Source organism: Brassica oleracea, chromosome C8, assembly GCF_000695525.1.
Source record: "Brassica oleracea var. oleracea cultivar TO1000 chromosome C8, BOL, whole genome shotgun sequence".
Classification (NCBI taxonomy): Eukaryota; Viridiplantae; Streptophyta; class Magnoliopsida; order Brassicales; family Brassicaceae; genus Brassica; species Brassica oleracea.
The window spans coordinates 3345587-3369164 of record NC_027755.1 but is presented as its reverse complement, the minus strand read 5'-3'; the positions used below and the strand labels follow the sequence as shown (position 1 = coordinate 3369164).

The window sequence follows — 23578 nt, the reverse complement described above, 5'->3', positions numbered from 1 at the left end:
TATCAACTAAAACCCCAAGTGTTCAAAATGCAATGCATACATGCATAGTTGATGTTAATAACTGAGAAAAAAGATAGCAAGCTGTATGGGGATGTGTTTATTGTTAATAAAAAACACAGAAGAGAGGAGTGTTTCATGTGAGATTATGTTTCTGGTGGGCCCATTTGAAATGGGCATTGGATGATTGTATGAATGAATGGCTAAGATTTCTTATCCACTAGAAAATCTAGTGTGTTTCTCTTGCCGCTAACTCTCCTTCTCTCTGTTTTCTCTTGCCACTGCTCTCACAGTCGCCTTGCTTCGTTTGTTTGTTTTTGAGCATCTGGCCGGCCATGGATACATCATCTCTCGTGATTAATCATCATCAGTCTCTATCTCGCATCATCAAACTTCCCCATGTACCCAAATCTTATGCTTTCTCCTCCTTTCAATCCTTTCAGACCAGACAACTCCTAAACAAGCAGCTCTCTTTCCGAGCTACATCTCCTGCTGCGGTACAAAGAGACAACTACGAAACTGCCTCCTTCGTGGAAGACGACGACGAATCATACGGAGAAGTCAACAGAATCATCGGAAGCCGGATGGCGGCAGGAGGAGGTGGCGCCGCCATGGAGTACCTAATCGAGTGGAAAGACGGCCATTCCCCATCGTGGGTCCCATCCAGCTACATCGCAGCAGACGTGGTGTCCGAGTACGAGACACCCTGGTGGACCGCCGCGAGGAAAGCCGACGACCAAGCACTCGCTCAGCTTCTCGAATCGTCGGAAGGTCGCCGCGACGCCAACACGGTAGACGAAAACGGAAGGACGGCGCTCCTGTTCGTGGCGGGGCTTGGTTCGGACAAGTGCGTAAGGCTCTTGTCCGAAGCTGGAGCCGATCTTGACCACCGGGACATAAGAGGCGGCTTAACCGCGCTGCACATGGCGGCCGGGTACGTGCAACCGGATGCGGTGGCGGCGCTGGTGGAGCTCGGAGCGGATGCTGAGGTGGAAGACGAGAGAGGGTTGACGCCGCTGGAGCTGGCGAGGGAGATTCTGAAAACGACGCCGAAAGGGAACCCGATGCAGTTCGGTCGTAGAATAGGGCTGGAGAAGGTGATCAGCATTCTTGAAGATCAAGTGTTCGAGTACGCGGAGGTGGAGGAGATTTTGGAGAAGCGAGGGAGAGGGAAAGACGTGGAGTATCTGGTGAAATGGAAGGACGGTGGAGATTGCGACTGGGTGAAAGGTGTACACGTGGCGGAAGATGTGGTGAAGGACTACGAAGCTGGGCTTGAGTACGCTGTGGCGGAGAGGGTGATGGGAAAGAGGATGGGGGACGATGGCAACACTGAGTATCTTGTCAAATGGACTGATATGGCTGATGCCACGTGGGAGCCTGAGGAGAACGTTAACATTAGCCTTGTGCAACTCTACGAACAAGAAGAAGAGGCTCAACCTGTTAATGAGCTTGAGCTTGGGATAATTAAGGAATAACGCCATGATTTTGGTTTTGTTTTGTTTTGTTTCTTTCTTTTGAAATTTTCTTTTTAACTAAATATTTCACAAAAAGGGCATTTGTCAACGATGTGTTAGAAAATTTGCTGAGAGTACTGGAACACCTGGTGAATTCTAATTTCACAAAGAAGCATTTCTTAATTAGTCTGGCTAGTTCTCTGCTGAGATTAGAACAAAAATAGCTCAATTCAAGCTCTGTTTGTACATTCTTGCAAATGCCATCGATTGATATTTGTTCTTCTATGCCAATTGAAAGATTGATATGGTGCGATATAAGAACAGTTAGTGGCAGTGGCTGCACACTTGCCTGCAAGTAGAGCCAATTTTCAGATCAATCAAGCATTGTGCTGAAGGCACTTTCAAACTCCTTTAAGACATCACATAAGGAAATCTTATTGATCAAATATCCAAATCACATCTCATATGAAACTGTGTATGTTTTGCATGTCTTTGAACTATTCCAACAGTGATTTCTCACACACTTTAACATCAACTAAATTCCAACAGTGATTTGATGACAAGTAGACAATGATCAAATTTATGTTGCACTAGCAAACTTAATCTTCAACCGATATATGATGCGTTCATGCACTTGCATTTATGCCTTTACTTTCACACGCTTGCATCACACATCTACATCCACCTCTATGCAGCATCCATCGATAATAATATAATTTAAGTTTCAAAAATATAATATATAAAAATAATGTATACATATGAATATCAAAAGATAAAGATAAAGAAAAACTAAAACTTATTTGATATATATATAAAATAATATATGTATATATATAATGATATAAGAGTGATAAAATATAAAATATATAGTGAAAGAAATAATTTTTATTTTTTAATACCAATCTTTATTAAAACTCAAAGGTCCAAAAAAAAGGTTTACACTAATGTTTGGCTTAAAAGCCAAAAAATATAGTATCCAATACGACTTTAAACAAAATGGACTGTCCTCGTTGATCTGAAGAGGGGTCAAGTCTGAGTCGGATGGTGTCCTTTATCTCAGTGATAAGGGACTGAGGAGTATGAGGCGAAGAGGCATGAGTTCTTGCGTTTCTTTCCTTCCAAACAGAATACATAGAGGTTTGATACACAAGTGTGAGGATTACGACCATGTTAGGGTCCAGAAAAGGTCTTCGTCTTCCCAACCATGACAAAGTAGCATCAAAGGAAGACAGCATGGGGAAATTTAGTCTATTGAGGAAGTAAGACCATATCTCTCCATTATAAACGCATTGAAAGAACAGATTTTCACGATCCAAAGCTGAAGCGAAACACAAGACACACTGAGCCAGAAAGTCAAGTTCCCAACGACCCATTCTGTCTTTAGTGCTAGTCTGTGTGTCTAACATTCACCCAAGTGAAAAAAAAGCGTGTTTAGGGATACACTGCTTAAACCAAACTTGCTTGTGCCATAGAACTTGATGGCCTGGTGAAAATAAAAAAAAATTCCAAGTTCAAGCTGTTGGATATTTGAAAACTGTTGGCTGATCGCCAACCTTCCAACCATAGCGATCATCCTCCTCGTTGGCATTAATACTCTCCACCGGAGGGAGACACTGCCTAAGCATAGAAACCAAAGGTTGGCACGTTCTTATAGCATCATCCCGTCCACACCGTTACTAATGGCTTCAGAGAAAGTGACCCAGGACCTATAGAAGTGGCCCCATAGGATCGATGTATCGTGCCAAAAGCTAGCGGTATTACAAGAAGTGACTTCACAGACAATGAAAGGTCTTGCCATATCCAGGAGCTTGAATATATCTTTCCAAATCCAACTTCCATGGTGGCTGACCGTTAATTTCCCAAAAAAATGTTGTTCCAATCAGGTTTACACGAACCCAAGAGACTCACAATGAGCCACCTTCTGCAAAGATCAACCAGACAAGTTTTATAGAAAAAACCTTGTTCAATTCCAGCAATTGTTTCAATCCAAGACCCCACACTCTTTAGGGGTATAAACTGATTCCCATGAGATTCTGTCTCTTCTAGATGAGTATGGGGTATCCTTCCACAGAACCAGAGCCTTGACACACTCATTCGGCAGAATAAAGATGAACGCCATAAAGTTATAACATAATATATTACTGATTTTATTAACTCCAGTCTTCCAGCATAAGATGGATGTTTCACTGTTCAAGACTTGAACCTACAAGTAACCTTTTCAAGGAGAGGCTGGAAGTCTGATCTCTTCATTTTCTATGCTGAGAGGGGTACTTCTAGATATCTGACTGGCAGTGATCCCTGCTTGATACCTACACGCAGAGAAAGTTCCCTACATCTCAAATTATTTCCTCCATCTAACAAGATTTCAGTCTTACCACAGTTCAAAAACAGTCTAGAAACCTTCTTGAAATCCTCCATTATATTGAGAATACCGCGAAGAGAATCCTCAGAACCATCAAAGAACACTAGGACGTCATCTGCCAAGCTTAGATGGGTTGCTAGAGGCACTTGACAAGAAGAGTGAAGCCTAACGACGTTATCCAAAACTCCAGAAATCTGGAGAGTACGTCCATTACAAGAACGAAGAGCCAATAGGAGACTGGATCTCCCTGTCGCAGACCCTTCCTTCCATTAAAGTGACCAACCAATTCTCCATTCACTGAAAACACTGTAAGAGGTAGTAATGACACACTCTTTGATAATGGAGGTCTAAGGCTTCTAGGAGATTGAGAAGGAAGCCCCAATGAACGTTATCCTAGGCTTTAGAAAGGTCAACCTTGCGACATCTTGGGGTTGTGATGTTAGAGGACTCAAAATCTGAAACCAGCTCAGGTGCTAGAAGAACATTTTCACATAAGAGACGCCCTTGCACAAAGCATACTTGATTCGACTGAACTACTTCAAGGATGATGCGCTTGGGACAGTTCCTAATTATCCTTGCGATGACTTTGTAAACCGTGGAACACAGAGAGATAGATCTGAACTGCTGAAGCCGGTCTGCACCTGTGATCTTTAGAATTAGAGCGATGGTTGCAGCATTAAGCTACGAAGCATCTGACGGCTGGTGAAGAACTCTTGAACTGTAGCTATAGTATCAGAACCCACTACTGTCCAAGCTTCCCAGAAGACTCCAGGAAACCCATCTGGTCCGGGAGCCTTGTTCTTAGGCCTACTGAATAACGTGGAGGTAACTTCTTCCTGAGAGGGAACTGCAATAAACTCTGCAGTTAGGGCAGACGGGAATCTGTATGGGATGATGTTTCTGAGCTCGTCCACCAAAAATGGGTGTGTTTCTGAATTTTCTGAACCCAAAAGATCCTGGTAGTAAGTCACGACCATGTCATTTACCAAATCCTTATCACTGATTCTTTGGTCATTATCATCTATCATATACCGAACGGCGTTCCTTGCTTGGTGTGCTATAACAGACGTGATATAAAGTGGTGTTGACATCCCCCTGAGTAAGCCATCTTATCCTTGATTTTTTCGAGAGTATTTTCGATCTACTCTATAATAGATTTATAGAGATCTCTAAAATAGAGAAACAAGATGGAGTTTTTGCTTTCATCTGTTGTTCCTCTATCATAGAGAATTCTATATTTTAGCATCAATACCATTAAAAGAGAATCATTTCCAAATTATACCCTTAATGAAAATTGCAGTTTTTTTAAAAACATTCTTATTTTTACAAAAGATTAATAAAATTCATTAATTGCATTTAAGTCTTTTGGTTCTGGGCCTACATATACACCTAACATCTATAAATAACGAGCTTATATATATATTTAAAAGATATACTAACTTTAAATTGAATATAAGTATAAATATATTATGAACTATAAATAAATTAAGAAGCATGAAAATTTATTTTCTTAAATATACGTATCAATATTCAAAATAGATCATTTAAATATTATACAGATTTCAATACAAACCAAAATCCTATATCCTACACCATATATCATATACATATTTGAATATCATTTTTCCATGTATAATGTCATTTTATACATAATATTGAGATGACAATTACAAGTGTTCAAGAATATTTTTAAAACTATATTAAAATCAATTTTTAAATCTAAAATAAAAACACAAACTTATAACAGGTTATTAATAACGAAAATAAACTAATATTGTCATATCAATAAGTTTTTTATATTATCATTTTTTTTATTTGGATAACATAATAAAATTTTATCAAATTCTAAGAAAATCACTAATTTATGTAATATTAAAAAAAATATGAATAATTTAATCAATTTTTTTTTAAAAAATACTATAAGATATTTTGTAATCGGATCAATGGTATCAGATCGTAGGTTAATAGTGAGTTTTTGGGTTTTTACCGGGTTATATCGGATTTTTAATTAACGAATTTTTTATTAAATCCAAACCGGATTATATACAATGTATCGGGTCTATAGGTTCAACCATGAATCTAGGTCAGATATGAAAACAAATCTTAAAACTCAAACATTATTATAGAACAACTACCATATTTCGATCAAATACTATATTTTGAAGAAAAAAATGATAAAAATCTAAAAACTCAATTGTTATGGTTTGAAAGAAAAATAATGGTAATTTGTAAATCAGTTTTCGATTAATAAATGAAAAACAAACAAACCCGTGCTTTCTAAGCGCGGATCAAAATCTAGTTTCTCTATTATAGAAGAACACCTTGAAGCAAAAAACCCCATTTATATTTTTCTTATATTCTAGAGATCTTTATTATAAAAGTGAGCTGGAGATGGTCTAAAAAATATGTCTTCCGCTTTCTCAAATCGCCACTGCTTTCTAGCAACAAACTTCTCTTGAAATAGAAGGTTTGATGGACCGGATAAAAGATGCTGTTGAACTTCTTCAAGTTTGCATAGAGCCTCTTCTGCCTTCTGTTGAATGAATAAACACGTAAATATTTATCAAGTATGAGATAGGTTAAATGATATATAGTTAATATTAAAAATTGTTTGATTATATGGTACTTCGAACTATTGGTGGTGTTTACAATTACTGGTTTTTGTGGAATATTTCATAAAGACGTAAATATTTATTAAGTATAAGACGGTTGAATGATATATAGTTAATTTATATTAAAATAAAATAAATTTTGACAAATATAATTTTTTTAAATAGATTCATATTATAATTTAAAAGCATTTAAATATAAGTAAAATTAATACAAAGCAAGTTATGTAAATGGATTACTTTATTTTCATAAAATTATGTTTATATACTTTTTCATTTAATTATTTATACTTAAAACAAATGTTTCTATAAAAGTACATAGATATAAAATTTCTTATTTTTGGCAAACAAGTATTTGAATAAATGTTACTCTCGTGTTTTTAAAGCACGTATCAAAATCTAATTGTATAAATTGAGTAATAGAAGAAGAGAAAAAAGGAAAATGGGGAGAAGTGAATAATAGCTCGAGAAACAAACCATGGCCATCAGAAACTGAAAACATCCCAAATGCGGTTATGAAGCAAAGCCTCCCGACTCACCAACAAGGAAATCCTTCTTAAATTGTATTTTAATATTAATATTTGTATGACGATTTTAACCCTACATCTATATTCTCCTCCCTACGCGTAGCTTTGTCAGTAATCTCTATAAAGTTCATTTCCCAAGACAACTAGCACGCTTTGTTCGACGAGGCTCTGAAATGTGTCAGCCAAGTGGTAGCCAGTTTGTATTTCTCTTCTTCTTTCTTCTCTTATTCATTTTCTAGCTTTTATATTTTCTTTTATTTTCTCTATTTTTTTTCTCTTGATCATCTTTTTTTTCTCTCCATCATTTTTTAACTGGTTTATGTGAGGAATATTTGTTAGAGGCCAAGTAAACCGGCTAATTGTTTTGGCCATTTGAAGAAATCTCATGACTATTGCGTAAAATTAATAAAAAAAAATTTCTAAAAATTGTTTTTATTGATTAGGTTGCTTGCTTTTAAATAGGTTTATGCAAGATTCAATTTTTTTCCTTAGTTTTTTGGGTGTTTGTGGCTTGAAAAGATTGTTAACTGTCTAAAAAAATTCAAAATATGTTATGAGTTACTAGACTGGATTCCAAATATTAAGTTAAAGGAAATAAATCTTCATTTTGCTGTTATGGTTTTTTTTTTTGTCGGATGTCCATCTAAGATAAATCAAGTGGTGGTTATGAAAGGTCTCACAACAAGTAATTTGATCTGAATAAGGATTGAAGAGAAAAAAAAAAGAATAAGAAGCAACATAGAACAAAGAAAGAGACAATGATGATGACCCATGATGTTGAAGTATTTGATGCACTTGACACTAACCAATTGGAAAACCTTGGGGCTCTAGTCTAGAATCTGTATACTCTTGAGTTTAGATGTCGACATTTTCCATGTAAACTTTAAATTATTTATTTACATGTATGGTTTCATAGTAGCAATTAACTAATTTTTTTTTGTCAGCAACATAAACAGAATCATGTAGACTCTGTAAACCAAACTGGTAGCTCTGCATCCATATGGACAAGCTCCTTCGAGGACTCATTAGTCTAGAAGATTTATATCTTTCCATTGGATGGATTTCGAAATAACAGAGTTAGATCTTGAAAGATCAGTTTGAAGCAAGAGGGTCTCCCCTTTTTGCTGGAAATTTTTACCTTTGAAGAAAAAGCACTTGTCATAGTTTCGTAATGAACTCTAAAGATCAAAGCAATTGAAATGGATCCTTCAATCATTTAATAGTTGTGCATTTTAACTTGTAACACCAAAGATTTTAAAATATTTTTGTCATTTAGAGAAACAGTAAAGTTTGGATAGCAATCAAATAAAACTGGTCCAGTACATAAACTACATTCAACCGAGCTTAACAAAGAATCTTCAAATACTTTAAATCGTGTGTCTCTTAAAATAGCTAATATTGAAGTATTTAACCTTTTTTTTAAAGAGGTTTAAAACCGACTTGAACCAAGCCAATATGAATATATTTAAAGTTTTTTCTATGTGCCTTTGTAAAGCACTTTCAGAAAATAAATGAATCGTCTCAAAAGGTTTTTTAAGTTGAATATCACGTTCCTCAGTTTTAATAGAAAAAATTGTTCTTAGAAAATTCATTTTCAAGATTTGATAAATTTGATCTTTATGAACTCTTGGGATCTCCCAATTATCAATTGATCCTTGGAAATCATCTATAGTTGTTTTTTGACTAGTTACTATCTTTTTTGAATCTTTTATAGCTTTTTTCCGATCTTGAAAATGAAGAGGCGGATTGGAATTTGTATGATGAAGATCTAAAATATGATTCCATTTTTGATAATAAAAGTGAAAATCTAAGACTCCTTACAATCCTATCTAGAGAGAGGTTTTGTTTTCCTAACACCAATCATGGCGATCAGATCTTTGCAATCCGTCCAAAAAGATCTGACATGTTGAATGCTGGAGCATACTCTCCATCACCCATCGTAGTGCTTCCACTTCTGAATGCAAGGCATACTCTCGCCGTGGGTAATTTCGTGTCCCCATAAGTTGAACCTTCCCCAAGCTGTCCATCCAAACTCATCCACTCCCACTGAATTGTGATGTAGATGTCCAAGGCCCATTTATCATGCATATATTACCCAAGCTTAAGACTTGGAGTTCCTCAATAATTTGATCTTGTGGAATATGTGGCACAATCTCGTTGGCGTTGAACTAGGCTTAACACTCACTCTCTGCATAACAAACTAGCTCCAGTGGATCCCTGTCCATCCCCCTAAAGAGCTTGTCATTTCTGGCATTTCAAATATACCAGATTATCTAGGGATAAGGATCTCTGTCTAATTCTGGCTCGACAGTGCTGTTCTTTCTCCAGAATAGATAATCCATATTAGCATAAACACTCGGCAACGGAAAGATATCAGGACTTGTGGGTGTTGCTGATAGGGACCAAGCTTGTAGAGCTGGCGAGCATTCGAAGATGGCATGAGTAACAGACTCTTCTGGTTCTCCACATCGGGGGCAATAGTTATCGCATCTCATATTACGCCGTATCAAATTTCTCGTTACTGCAACATGACCTGTTATCAATTGCCATATAAGATGACATATTTTCTGACGCGCTTTTATCGTCCAAGCAAAGGCTTGAAGCTTAGTTATACTGGGCTCCAGTACCTCTCTCTCTTCTTCAGCCTTCAATAAGTTCCGAGCTACCCAATATCCAGATTTAACCGTGTACTGGCCATTTTTAGTGTAGTTCCAACCGAATGTGTCACGCCGATGAGTTGAGCTTATGGGAAAAATTCTTACGAAAGGTATATCAGCAGGGGCAACGTAATCCTTCAGTAGTCGAACATCGCATTCCTTCGATTCCTGATCAATAAGGTCGCTGACTCTCATGTTCGGGTGCAAAACTGGGGCTAAAGGGCGAGCCGGTCTAGCTGGTGTTGTAAGGATCCAAGGATCCTCCCACACTTTGACCTTATATCTAGAATGTATCTTCTGCTTGATTCCCAATAGTAGTAGCTTTCGAGCAGCTGAAATACTGGTCTACACATAGGATGTGTTGCTTACAGAGATTATTCGTAAAGGCGAACTCATTTTGTAGTATCTTCCCCTCAAAATACGAGCCACTAACGAATCAGGGTATTGAATTAGCCTCCATAGTTGTTTTGTTAGTAAAGCCAGGTTGAACTCATGGATCATACGAAAACCAATCCCGCCTTCCTCCCTTGGCAGAGTCGTGCTTACAGGCTATTAAAAAAGGCATTTGCCTAGGACCCCCAAATTTTGTAAGATTTTTAGGGCCCCTAATTACAAAAAAAAAAAAAATTACATGGTAGTTAATGTATTTTCTTAGTTAGATTTTTATTATTATTTGATTCTCAATTCCACTTATGTTTAAAATAACTATTTTATGATCAATTTTACTATATTTTATATAAAACTAGGGGAGGCCCGCCCTGCGGGCGGGATTTGATAGATTGTTTTTTATAAAAAAAGTGTCATTTTCTGTAAATTTCTTTTATATTAAATTGGGTGTGAGTATTATTATGTTTTCTACAACAAATTTTAACTTTATAACTAAAAATTATTGCATTGTTATTAATTTTGTTGTTTTAACCCTAAATTATAAGTTTTTTTAGTGTTTCTGATTTATAACACTATAAAATACATAACTCAATCGGATTTGATCAAAAAGAGAATGAGGTCTGTATCTCGAATACCATTCTATCCTTATTTTGTGAGGGTATATAAAATAGTGGACAACGATGTTTTTATTTAGAGAAATTTTTTATCAAAGTTATTGTAGTTGTTTTTTTGGATGTTAGTAACTGATATTATTAACAATGGAGGTTGTTTTTTTGGCATATGTTTGTTTCTTTGGTATTGGTATGATATTTCTTTGATTATATTTGTTTATATATTATGAAATTAATCGTACTAATAAGTGTATTAATAATGAAGAACGAACCAAGCAAACCGAAGATGCTGATTTTATATAATAAAGCAGCATATTTAAAGGGTTAAAAAATATACATACAATTTTATTGATATTTGGTAATTCTTTTGCCTACAGTCTTCTTTAAATCCAAATTTAGGCAAGTAAACGAAACATACTTTGACCTTTACATCGAAAAATATCTGATATAATATTTATTTATTTCATAATATTATGGATTACTAATTTACTATATTTTTTAAAAAATATTACTATTATCTTAATAGATTTACTAATTATTTTTGTATATTTTTCCTACTTTTGGTTTATATTTCATAAGGGGACTTATAATTTTTATGATCATTGCATATATATATAAATATATGTTTAACTTTCCTTATTAGGATTTGTTAGTTATATTTAAATTACTCATTCTAATTTTCTTGCTATAATGTTCATGAAAGAATATTCCAATTGGACAAAATAGTTTATTTAATTAAACATGGATTTATTTATTTATGCTGGCTCTTTCTTTATGGGGTCTTTGTAGTATGCATATAGTTCTATAATATATTCTAAGGGTATCCTTTGAAACATAGTATCACGAACTCTTTATATGAAACCTTAAATTTAAACAATGCTTAAGCGTTAAGAAGAAGATTTTCATCAAAGTAGAACATGTAAGACGATAAGAGAAGAGAGAATCGAGTCCTTCAAAATATTATACTTAAAACACTGATGAAAGATACCTTCTTCGAAGCCTATAACTGTTTAAGAACACATCGGATGCTCTTCCTGCGATGATAGTGATAAAGTCAGTACTTGAGAACATACCAGATCAGAGTTAGCGTACAAACTAAACCAGTTCAATGCTAACCTTTGTGTGTGGAAGGCCCTTGAAGACCTCCTTGTAGACTATGTTAGTTACTCCATCCGCATTGTCTGAATCAGAGGTATCGTCCAATATCTTAAGCCCATCCGGTGAAGTAACTCGAGATAACGCAACGTACAACTGGCCGTGAGTGAAGACCGTTCTTGGGAGATATAAATCAACTTGTTTGAAACTTTGTCCTTGACTTTATTGATTGTCATCGAATAGTATAGCCGCAGTGGATACTGGCCTCTGCAAAATGTGAAAGGATGCATGGTGTCAAGAGGGTAAAGCTGTAACTGTTATAAGTTTTAGAGGATATATACAAACCCGTGATTGGGACATTGGCAACGCCGAGAGCGTTAGATGACTGTTTTTTGTCCTTGACCATAGTTTTTTTGAAGGTAAACTTGACCCTGTTTTAGTTGTTTTGAAGATTAAGGTTTTGTGAGAACATTGAAGGAAAGCAGGAGGACAGAATTGGCTTAGACACTCTATTGTTCCATGCAAAAGGTTATCATAATGTATTTAAATCGACTGTTACGTTGTCTACGGTGAGAATGCGAAGATATACAGTTTGAAGAAAATTTATGTATATAATGACGGCAGTAACAGTTTGTGGAATCCGTTGATATAAGGTTGAGTTGCTAAAACGGATTAGCAGGGAAGAGTCCGACAGTCGATAATTTTGGTTACATCGAGTAACATCAAACCCGGTTAGGGAATAACCCACCCCGCTTTCAGATGAGGCATGTGGGTCGCAAGCCGGTGTACATTCACGGTGACCGGCAGCATGGTCGCCTGATGCTGCCTGGACGTACGTGAAGGAGAAACAGCAATCATTAAAATTTGCAAAATGTCTCGGTAAAAAATGGTTTAACAAAAACTTTAAAATCTCAAAAACAATTGGTAATATCGATTCAGGACGACGGAATTACACCGGAAAAATAACTCTGTTTATGAACAAAACTTTTCAAAAAGATATTTCACAGATTCATATGGTGGAAATGGCTAAAGAACTAAACCGGTCAAAAACTATGCTTATGAACAAAAGGTGGAGTTTAATAAGATACTTGCGAGAATCCAGTAAGAGCATATCCACTCCCATAAGCTCTCCATCATGGCGGACATTCCTGGTCTCCCAGAAACGGAGCAACCGGACTTCAACAGAGGAGGAGGAGCGGCCCGTCTGCAAATCGGAGAGGAAGACCGAAACGTTAGCCATATCTCACGGATTTAGTTTACTGGTTAGCTTAAAAGAATGAAGAATGATTCTCAAAGTAGAAAAAAATCATATCTTTTTATAGGAGAACCTCCACAGCCTCACATAATGAAAATTGCATTGAATATAGATCGTGCCTGTGAGATTAATGGAGGGTTCTAAGATGATCATTCTGTAACTGGAATCGATTATAACTGGAACCGTTTTGAAATCTGATGAAGAAGATGAAAGATAAAAAAAAAAAAGAATGAAAAATCGTTTGCCACGACATGGATTATGGATTCTGGGAAGCGGAGAAGAAGGACACTGGGTTTACCCTAATTAAAACACATAAATTGATAAAGGCCTATGACATAAAGCCCAACCGAAACTGAATCTAACACGCAGCCCATAATAAAAGAAAAGCATGTACAGAAGACTTAATGAAACGCAGCGGATTGGTGAAGTAGGACACGTGGCGAGCTCATGTTCAACGAATTGATGACGTGGCATCACAGGAGAGAGTCAAACAATACTTTATATATATAGACTATAAAGATTCTACTTCTAATTGAATGCAAATATTTGATCCACATTTGTCTTCTTTGTATATGTTATGAGTTAGATTTATTTTATATATTTATAGAAGTTGAATAAAAATTATAATATTTTGAATATATAGTTTATTGTATTTAATTTAAACGCTAAGATTTATCTTTTTAACAGCGACTAACATTTCAATCCAAAATTTGTATTTTATTTTTATATTATGAATTCTTACTTTTGATCATTTTTTTTTAGTTTATAAAAGTCTGGTGCAGAAAATTTAGAAAAAGTTTAGGTAATAAATCAAAACTTTTTAGTGTTATATATATATATATATGTTTTTTCAAAAAAAAAGATTTTATATAATTCGACTTTAAATAGAACTATTTTCAAAAAACAATATCATGTATTTTTTTTTTTTAACTCGCCTTGGGCCTCCAAAAACCTTGGCACAACACTGTCCCTTGGTAAAGAGATATTTTCCCATTTGGCTCAATAATTTCCTTTCTTTGGGGGATTTGAACTGCACCAGAATTGTACAATGGCACTCGCGAGTTTCTCACATATCTCCAGCGCGAGCAAGAAGCTAGACATAACATATGTCGGGAGAGCTAGCAAGAAAGATTTAATCAAAACTTCATTTCTTCCTTTTGAAAGTCGTCTATTCGTCCATTCATTCACTCTATCCATCTTTGTTTATTTGTTTTATAAAAGATATATTCTGCCAATTTTTCTGTAGATGTTATACGTTAGACTGATTAACGTAGATAATAAAATAATTCATATAAAGTTATTAACTAAAGAATAATTGTTTAAATACCATAAATTGGTTATCAGTAGTGTTTTTAAAACCGGACCGGAAACTGAACCGTAAATATTTTGGGTCACGGTTCAATATGCTTCGACTGGGTGAAACCTGGTTCAATAATATAGTTTAATATTTTTTTAGTATGTAAATATAAAAATAATATTAGTAAACATGGTGAATAGTTAAAATATAAATCAATTTTGAACATAAAATATTATAAATATAAATTAGTTTCTTGTTTATATGAATGATTTATAGATTTTTGATAGATTTAGTGGTTTTTATTGGTTTAATAACTTTAAAATATAATCCGGCTATGTGACAGGTTCATGGTCGAACCAATTACTAGACCAACCCGACTATATAACCGGTTCATGGTCGAACTCGGTCCAACCATCGGGTCGGTCCAGTTTTAAAAACATTGGTTATCAGTTTTCAAAAATACATTTAACTAAAAATACCAACATAGTTTCCCTAATGAATTTGTTTGGTTTGTGTATTTTATCTAATAAAAAAAAATGGGCAAATTTCAAAAATAGCACAATTCTAAATTTATGTTACAAAAATAGCCATCAAAAACTAAAATGACCAAAATAGCATTTTATCTTTCGAAAAATTTAATTTTTTTTTATTTTTCAAAATTTGAAATCTTATCCCAAAACCCCACTCCCCAACTCTAAACCCTAAAACCGAAACTCTAAATCCTAAACCCTAAACTCTAAACCCTAAACCCTAAATCCTAAACCCTAAACCCCACCCCTAAACTCTAAACCCTAAACCCTATATTCTAAACCCTTAATCCTAAACCCACCCCTTAACTCTAAACTCTAAACCCTAAATCCCACCCCTAAACTCTAAACTCTAAACCCTAAACTCTAAACCCTGAACCCTAAACCCTAAACTAAACCTCACCCCTTAACTCTAAACCCTAATGTCTAAATTAATTTACCATTGGGGTATAAATATATATTTATCTCTTTTGATAAAATATTAAGTACTATTTTGATCATTTTTATTTTTATAGGCTATATTTGTGACAAAAATAGTCATTTTCTCAAAAAAAAAATTATCAAATCGAATAAAAGACTAGAGAAAGAAACAGCCAAAACCATGTCTCTTATTTCTCGTAGGGCTTTTATCGCTCTCCTGCGCTCTCCGTCATTCTCTCCGGCGTTATCCGGCGCTCTCCGTCATTCTCTCCGGCGTTCTTTCCATCGCTGACCGCCTTCTTCTAGCCATAGAGTCTCGCAGCTCCTCTCTCATCTCTCATCCGGATCTCCTCTCTCAACTGGTTCTTCTTCTTCTTTTTCTTGTTACACAGTCAGTCATCTCCAACGGATTCCTCTGTCTACTGTCGGATTTCGAATTAAGTAAGCGGTTACTTCATGTCCTACTAGAATCATCTTGTTCTCTGATTGATAAGGTAGAAGATATAAAAAGAGATGTCACTGCTATTTCATCTGCCTCAGAATCTCAAATCGCCTTACTCTCTCTCCATTCTCCGGTTTCTTTATCTTGTTGTTGAAATCTGAGGGGTGATTATTGTTGAAATTTGCATTGATTAATGGTTCTAAATACGTCCTGCATACATCTCTAATGACCAATAATTAGATAAAAAAATTAAAACTTTTGTCTGTCTGCTTAGTTAGTTTATGAGTAAACCCTAATCTTTTATGAGTAAACTTTTGTCTTGGAATCAGCTTCCTATCGATTTACTCTTTCATCTTCTCTTTGTGTCTCCTTATTCTGAACTTAGAATGTCTGAAAGTGGAATATCTGAACTTGAAATGTCTGAGCTTGAAAATGTATGAACTTGAAAAATGTCCGAACTTGGAAATGTCTGAGATTGGAGATGTATGAACGTGGTGTCGGTTGGGTTCTGTTCTTAGTGCATTTTAACATCATCTACCAAACTTAGAGATGATGATATATCTGAACTTAGAATGTCTGAACTTTGGAATATCAGCGAGTACTCTTTCGTGTTTTAGGCTAGCCAATTGTTTGATCTGGATTTATGATTTGGATTGAGTTTAGTTGACCTATTAATTTTTATTCATTTTGACATCTCTAGTACTGTGTATCTGTATTTTATCGTCATGGGTTTATTTCTGTCGGTTGGAACTGTAATTTAAGTTTGGGGTTTGTACTTCTGTTAATGCCTTAAAATGGGTTGACTAAAAGAAAAGAAGAATGGAAATTTTCAGTATTTATTTTTTCCAGGTTGTTGGTTTTTCGGGGAGATGGATTTGATGGAGAAGAAGTTGGAGTTAGTGGAGCTTCACAAACTTGAAGGCCACACCGATAGGGTTTGGAACGTTTCCTGGAACCCCGTCGGTACTCTACCCATTCTTGCTTCTTGCAGTGGCGATAACACTGTACGCATCTGGGAACAGAGCTCTCTCTCTCTCACTCCTGGTCTTGCAAGGTACCTTAATATTGCTTCGTGAGTTTATTGCTTCTTGACCTTTTAAATTGATCATGAGTTTTGAGTTTAGCCCCCCCCCCCCCAAAGAAAGGCCAAAGCTTTATTGGTTATATTGTGATTGCTCAGACAGTTTTGGAAGAAACCCACACTAGAACTGTGAGGTCGTGTGCTTGGTCTCCCTCTGGAAAGTTATTGGCCACTGCAAGTTTTGATGGTACCACTGCCATTTGGCAGAATCTTGGGGATGAGTTTGAGTGTATTTCCACATTGGAGGTACTTACTTACTCCCCAACCCCAATCCTTGACTTGGCTAGTACAATCTTATATATATATATATATATATGGAATTGTATGCAGGAGCATGAAAACGAAGTCAAGAGTGTATCATGGAATGCAGCTGGTTCATACCTTGCAACATGTAGTAGAGACAAGTCCGTGTGGATTTGAGAAGTGCTAGGAGGAGGGAATGAATATGATAGTGCTGCCGTGTTAAATGGACATACACAAGATGTGAAGATGGTTCAGTGGCATCCCACTATGGATGTTTTATTTTCTTGCAGTTATGATAACACCATCAAGGTAATGAGAATATGCTGATTGGGTTGGGTTAATAGGGAGGGATGTAAAACTTGAAACTTGTTACAAATACAAAATTTATTAACGTTAGTTGCGTGCTGCTCACAGGTTTGGTGGTCTGAAGATGATGATGGTGATTATCAATGTGTCCAAACCTTAGATGAATCCAACAAGTACACCCTCTTCTTTATATGCCTTCCAGTTTTATTCTTAATAGACAGATTAATATGTGCGTTTATTCTTCACACAGCGGTCACTCATCTACTGTTTGGGCCATTTCGTTTAATGCTGCAGGGGACAAGATGGTCACTTGTAGGTTGGTAAATCTTCTCCCTTCGTCTGCCATACTGTTTGACTGTTTTGACAATATCGAGCTTCGCTTGAATGCGGTACTTGCAGTGACGATCTAACCTTGAAGATATGGGAGACAGATATTGCCATGATGCACTCTGGTGAAGGATATGCATCTTGGTGAGACTATAATGGCTTACATGGATTCCTTTTTTTCTTACAGTTCAGAGCTTGACATAATATAGAATTCTTTAACTTCTCCAGTTATATCTCCGTCCAACTTGTGCTAATCTGCTTGGAATTTGCAGGACTCATCTTTGTACATATTCAGCTCACTGGTCAAGGTATTAACACCTCTCTTGGTTTCCTTAAAATATGGTTTACCAGGAAGGTATTATTAACACCTAATGACAGGGACAACATTATTGCGATTGGAGCAGGCGATGATGCTATACGATTGTTTGTGGACAGCAACAATGACTCTGTAAAAAAACTTCACCTTAAAATTTACTTCAAAAACCGAAATCCTTTTTTTTTTATCTCAGTGTGGGCTTTGGCTACTTCTTTCCATATATATACATCAAACCTTCATGTAATCTGTTACTGAAGAAGGAAAAAGCACATGACATGGATGTAAACTCTGTCCAATGGTCACCCGGTGTAAGTTCCATGTTTCAAATGAAGTAATTGACACAAATGCATACAACCTCATACGTCAATATATGGTTGCAATGATGATCTAATGTTCAAAGGCATCATTTAAATGTAGCTTAGAAGTCAAAACATAATATCAAAGATTTGTTATTTGATCAGAGACATTGTTTGAGGACATGATAGAGACATTTGTTTATGGCTAAGTATTTTACTAGATAATGATGTTGCATAGTATCTATGATTTTGAGCATGCTGTTGTTTTCTGAAACAGGAGGAGAACCGGTTACTTGCCTCAGCCAGTGATGATGGGATGGTCAAGATTTGGCAGCTTGCAACTAAACCGTGACTGGTTTTTTGTTCCGGTTAGGTTTGAAACTCCTTTGGTGTAACTTTGTTATAACCTTGAGAGCTTGTCATTCCTTATCTTGTTTAAAACTTTGTTATATGTTTTGTTAAATTTGCTATGTTTTATTCTTGAATAGTTTCCTTAGACTTGAAGTTTGCATCATCACAGCCCTGTCACATGTTTAGTTTAACATATATAGTTTCTTTTGATTAGAATTTACATATAATCGATATTTATGTTTGGTTCCCATGTTCAAATATGATGCAAGCCTTTGTTAGAGATGAATCGAAGAAAAAAAGGATACATAAGAGTTTGGGGGTGAATGAAAACTTAAAAAATCCCTCGAAATAAATTATATATTTTTGCATCTTTTGATAGAAGTTGTCTTCTATTTTAGAATTTTACATATTAATCAAATACTTATGGATCAGACCAAGGATGTACTTTCCTTTACATGGACTTGAGAGGGATCGAAGAGAATGGAGCCACATTGTATGTCTCAGACACACCTTCCTTTACAAAATCATCTGGTGACTCCATGTTTGTGTCAGCCTGGTGCAAACACATGACAATTGAGTTGGGTCATGAAAAGTCAGAGAACCAAAGATGATGAAGAAAGAAGAAAACACTTACCGCACGGAACCATTGTTTTCTCGACGGTGACAAAGTAGTCATGGGGGTTGAAAGCCGCATACACATCTTGGCCGCTTACACTATCATGGAGCCTGCCATTAACAATCATAGTTATTAATAGTTAGAAGCGATAATACAGAGAATTAGACATCTTTGTCCTTGCGTAAAAGCTAGGAACTTGCTCTCAGGATTGTCCCAATTATCTATCTTCATGCCACACAAAAACACATAAGAGTAGGCACAAAGATTCAAGGAATACTACATGTAAACGAGAGGATAACGATTAGTTACTTTGCTGAGGAAATTTTCGTGCTTGAGTACACATGCATGGTGTGTATGTCGGAACTTGATCAACTCTGAAAAGAACCTAAAATGGTTCTGCTATTCTTTGCGTCGAGCTGGATTTTAAAATAACAAACAAGCCATGATACAACAGTTACAGCCTTACAGGGGAGAATCCATCCATATTAACTTATAAGATATAAGACTTGCCTCTTTCCACTGGAAATTGTTGAGAGCAGTATTAGCTATTGTTATTACCATATCGGGTAATGTCCATATTCGTCTCCCATTAGCATCATTGATCAAGGTCGGTCTCATATAAGATTGTTAACAACAATATCATTCATGTATGTTGGTAATGGTTTTACCTGAGAAATCATCAAAGCTAAATGAAAATTCTTCATCTGCCAGTTTCCCCTGACAAGAAACAGAGTATAAACTTGAATACTAAAACAAGAAACTTTCAATGTTTTGATAACGTTATAAACTGTACCTTCCAAACCACAGTTCCAGATTACAGAAGAGATATGTAAGGAATGGACACTCATCCAGGCTGCAACATCATTACATGAGAAATCAAAAGTACCTTAGAATTGTATGATCTCTCAATGTGAATCCATCATGCGCAATTATGAAATTTACACCGTGGTAAGGAGGCTTCCGCTGGTTAACCTATATAATAAGAGAAGCGAGTAAATGCGATGATGTCATGAAACGTGCTTGGAACAAAAATTAATAACTTGAATGTATCTTACTTACCTGGTAAAGATCAGAAGATCCTGCAACCCGAGTAGCAAAGCTTCCTTTCATACCCTAAATAATGTGGAACATAAGAGTGTTTCTGCAATAAGGCTTCTTCTAACAGCATTGGTGTATACCAGATTTTAACGTTGTATACCTTGATAAATCTTCTAACATCATCCCTGTACATCCCATTCCACTCAGCCCACCTGACTTTGAAACAATAATCCATTACTGTGAGAAAAATAGTATTATCTATCACATTTTGGAAATCAAAGGCAAAACTGTTACCCATCCCAATTTGGAAACTCCCCGACAAAATATAATCCTCCACAATCCCAAGGCACTGCAATCCCCGACGTGAACGAACGGAAGCGCAGTCTTCTGTTGTGTATACCTTAATTCATTGTTTTTTTTTTCCTTTTCCTGTTTGTCATTCTCCTAGAAAATATAATTTTGGTATGAGAACAGTAATAATGAGGCCGGTGATTGTCGTTGGGTGGTAAGGAGGCAGGGTTGGGACACTTACACGTTTCAGCTTCAATTCACCTGCTGCGCGAAACTAAGTCACAATTATGTCATCTAACACGAATATGAACACATGCTTTAGGGCTTATTTGAATGTTCGGAGAGATGGGTTGCACTTCCCTTTGGGGATTAGTCTAGACCTCTTTATAGATCTGGAATACCCCATGTTAATAAAAAATAATAATAATAATGAGAGTTACTTACACATGGGAAATTTGGCTAATAGGAAGGTCATATTGAGGATTGATTTGTACTTTTATATTTTTGATTTCATTATTTTTGTCTTAATATACCTTTGATTTTATAAATACGAAATTAACCCTCTAATTTATAATCTAATACAAATTAAATATCTAATCTAATTTATAAATTATATTGGCCAATCAAAAATAAAATTTAAATATTTATATAGTTTATTTATTTAGTTTGTTAATAAAATAATTATAAATATTTAGCCTTTTTATTGTCAGCATCTTGTTAAAAATAACCTTTAATCGGCATTCCATTATGGAGAATTGGTGAACTTTGTCTCGACATTCCAGCCAACTATCGCATGCTCATCTGTCGAAGTCTCTTCTATTTCCGACAATTCAAAGTGATTTTGAACACAAGAAGAAGAAAGGAACAAGATTGATGAATAAAAAAAAGTTAAATTCAGCGTGATTCAATGTAATTCAACATAAAAACACGATAAATTTGAATAAAATTATTTAGGATTATTTCCTAGATTTTCTCAAATTTAAAAACATAGAATATAGGAAAATATAAAATACATAATCTAAAAACGATGGAACATAGAAAAAGGTAAGAATACATATTATAAATAAGATAGAACACATGAAAAATGTTAGAATTTTAATTCTACTATGGTTAGAGCATAGCATACAGGTAAGACCGCGCTGTTTTATCTACATATATGAACAAGATAGAACACAAATTAACGTTTTCTAAATTTTTCTACAATGAACACAAAAGCCTACAATATATATATTATATTTTATACATAACAAAGACATTTGATTAGAACTGAGACATATGTATTCTATATTTGGATAGATCATAGAGAAGACGTTACAACACAAATTGTAACTTTTATAAAACATATAAGATAAGTTAGAACATCTATTTTATCCTTGTAAAAAGAGTTATAATATATGTTCTAACAAATTTAGATCAACATATCCGTATTGTTTTTAGATTTTAATTTTGGTATATATCAAAAATGTAAATACTATCATCATGGAATTGCTTTTTTCTTATTTTTTTGATATGTATATAATTTTAACTAATTATATTCGTTTTATGAGGATAATTATGTCAAAATCTGATCAATTAATGTAAAGGTATATAAAGACAAAAATCTTTTTATTATGGTTTATTTTGCCAATTTCCCCAATAGACCCCAATATCTTTCTTATATTTTTTTTTTTGAATTTTTTTACTGTTTTGTTTAATTTTTCATGTGATAATGAGGATCTTTCGAATCAAGTAAAAAAAAAACAAAAAACGATGATAAAACACACACAAAATAATAATATAATTAGATTATTTTATTGAAGAGAAAAAAAGATAATAAAATATCTTTTTATACAATAGAAATATATAAACCAACCCTTAAATCACCAGTTGTATAAAAGATGACCACTTTCTAACGTTTTTTTATTTCACTTTTTGCAACAACATTGAAGTTTTGGAAAAGGACCAAGACATGCCCCTGTGCTGTATGTTCTTCTTTTACACTCAGCTTCGCATTCAGTGTCTAACCAATCTTTTGTACAATATCTTACACTGCAATAAGTATATCCATCCCCATAATTGACCACTGCACAAATACAAACAAATTACAGAAAATAAATATATATGCATACATATACATAACATCAATTTCACTAATATTAAATTTTCAAAACTGAAACAGTCAAAAATTATTATTAAAAATGAACAAAAGATAGATGAACAATAAACAATTTGCTACATACCCGGTGAGGCTAAAACGTTGGAGTTGGACAACGAAGACGTTGCTAATACCACTACAACAAAAAACATAACAAATGTTTTTCTAATATTCATTATTTTATATCTGTCAATTTTGTTGTGGGAAAAAAAGTAGAAATGCTTTATTTATATGATTCTTTGTCAAAAGTTGTCTTAAATTTATATAGATCTATTTATTAAAATAGAATCCTACCTTTGGACCTTACCTTTATTTTATAGATTTTTAAGTTAAATATACATTTTTACTTTATAATTAAACCTACTTTAAATCACTAATACTATTTTCTTTATATTACAATCCATGCTTTCAAACAATGTTATAATTAATCGTGTGTCCAAATAATATAAAATATTAGATCTTATCTTTTTAATAATTTTTTTAAACAATTCTTTCAAATTATTTACATAAATTAAATAACTGAAAATTCAAATAATTTTAAAGAACAGTGAAAATAAATAGAACTTATTTTTGTAGGTTAGATACTATAAAACATTTCAATCAATAACAAATCAATTAAATTAATGGATTATTTATTTATATTTTCTAAATAATGGTTATATCATTTGTTTAAGTAACATAATAATCCAATAATAGCCATTACATAATATATATATATAAACACTACACATTGGAAATAAATACATTGTATAATAAATATAATATGAATAATAATTATGAAAACATTTCAAGATATATATTATCTGAAGAAAAGTTTTTAACAGAAATTGTGAACAACAATTTAAACCTACTATAATATGAACCAAATTATTAACAAAATAAATTGCACAAAACAAATATAATAAATTTAACTAAGCTATATAAAAAGGGTAATAT

The 23578-nt window shown here is 34.5% G+C and overlaps 2 protein-coding genes, 1 long non-coding RNA gene and 1 pseudogene across 5 annotated transcripts; 2 read left to right on the top strand and 2 right to left on the bottom strand.

Annotated features, from left to right (window-relative positions):
- Positions 1-217: 217 nt before the first annotated feature.
- Positions 218-1643, top strand: LOC106312625 (signal recognition particle 43 kDa protein, chloroplastic). The gene has a single exon (XM_013750210.1). It carries the CDS (start codon positions 333-335, stop codon positions 1473-1475), a length of 1143 nt encoding a protein of 380 aa, XP_013605664.1. The 5' UTR covers positions 218-332; the 3' UTR covers positions 1476-1643.
- Positions 1644-6330: 4687 nt separating this feature from the next.
- On the bottom strand, positions 6331-13254 carry LOC106308289. Of its 3 annotated transcripts, none has more exons than XR_001263549.1 (5): positions 12791-13243; positions 12048-12133; positions 11724-11969; positions 11596-11641; positions 6331-6349 (listed from the first exon to the last, which is right to left on the bottom strand). XR_001263549.1 is itself a non-coding variant. In XM_013745439.1 (5 exons), exons 1-4 carry the CDS (start codon positions 12940-12942, stop codon positions 11935-11937), a joined length of 351 nt encoding a protein of 116 aa, XP_013600893.1. In that variant the 5' UTR covers positions 12943-13254; the 3' UTR covers positions 11409-11641; positions 11724-11934. The 3 variants fall into 3 exon arrangements, 1 of the variants encoding a protein (XP_013600893.1); XM_013745439.1 differs by lacking the exon at positions 6331-6349 and adding an exon at positions 12451-12528 and having other exon boundaries at positions 11409-11641; positions 12791-13254; XR_001263548.1 differs by lacking the exon at positions 6331-6349 and having other exon boundaries at positions 11409-11641; positions 12791-13242.
- A 2140-nt stretch (positions 13255-15394) lies between these two features.
- LOC106307338 lies at positions 15395-18726 on the top strand (annotated as a pseudogene).
- A 178-nt stretch (positions 18727-18904) lies between these two features.
- On the bottom strand, positions 18905-20656 carry LOC106310956. The gene is made up of 7 exons (XR_001263895.1): positions 20512-20656; positions 20378-20429; positions 20239-20292; positions 19973-20151; positions 19489-19896; positions 19198-19289; positions 18905-19116 (listed from the first exon to the last, which is right to left on the bottom strand). It is a non-coding gene; the product is annotated as an uncharacterized LOC106310956 (long non-coding RNA).
- Positions 20657-23578: the final 2922 nt, after the last annotated feature.

Bases quoted from the DNA above. Each gene is read 5' to 3' on its own strand.
- LOC106312625 (XM_013750210.1), top strand. From the start codon at position 333: ATGGATACATCATCTCTCGTGATTAATCATCATCAGTCTCTATCTCGC.
- LOC106308289 (XM_013745439.1), bottom strand. From the start codon at position 12,942: ATGGCTAACGTTTCGGTCTTCCTCTCCGATTTGCAGACGGGCCGCTCC. The intron at 12,134-12,450 runs GTGGGTTATTCC...CAACTAAAACAG, and splicing joins ATGCCTCATCTGAAAGCGGG to GGTCAAGTTTACCTTCAAAA. The intron at 11,970-12,047 runs GTTTGTATATAT...CACATTTTGCAG, and splicing joins TGCCAATGTCCCAATCACGG to AGGCCAGTATCCACTGCGGC.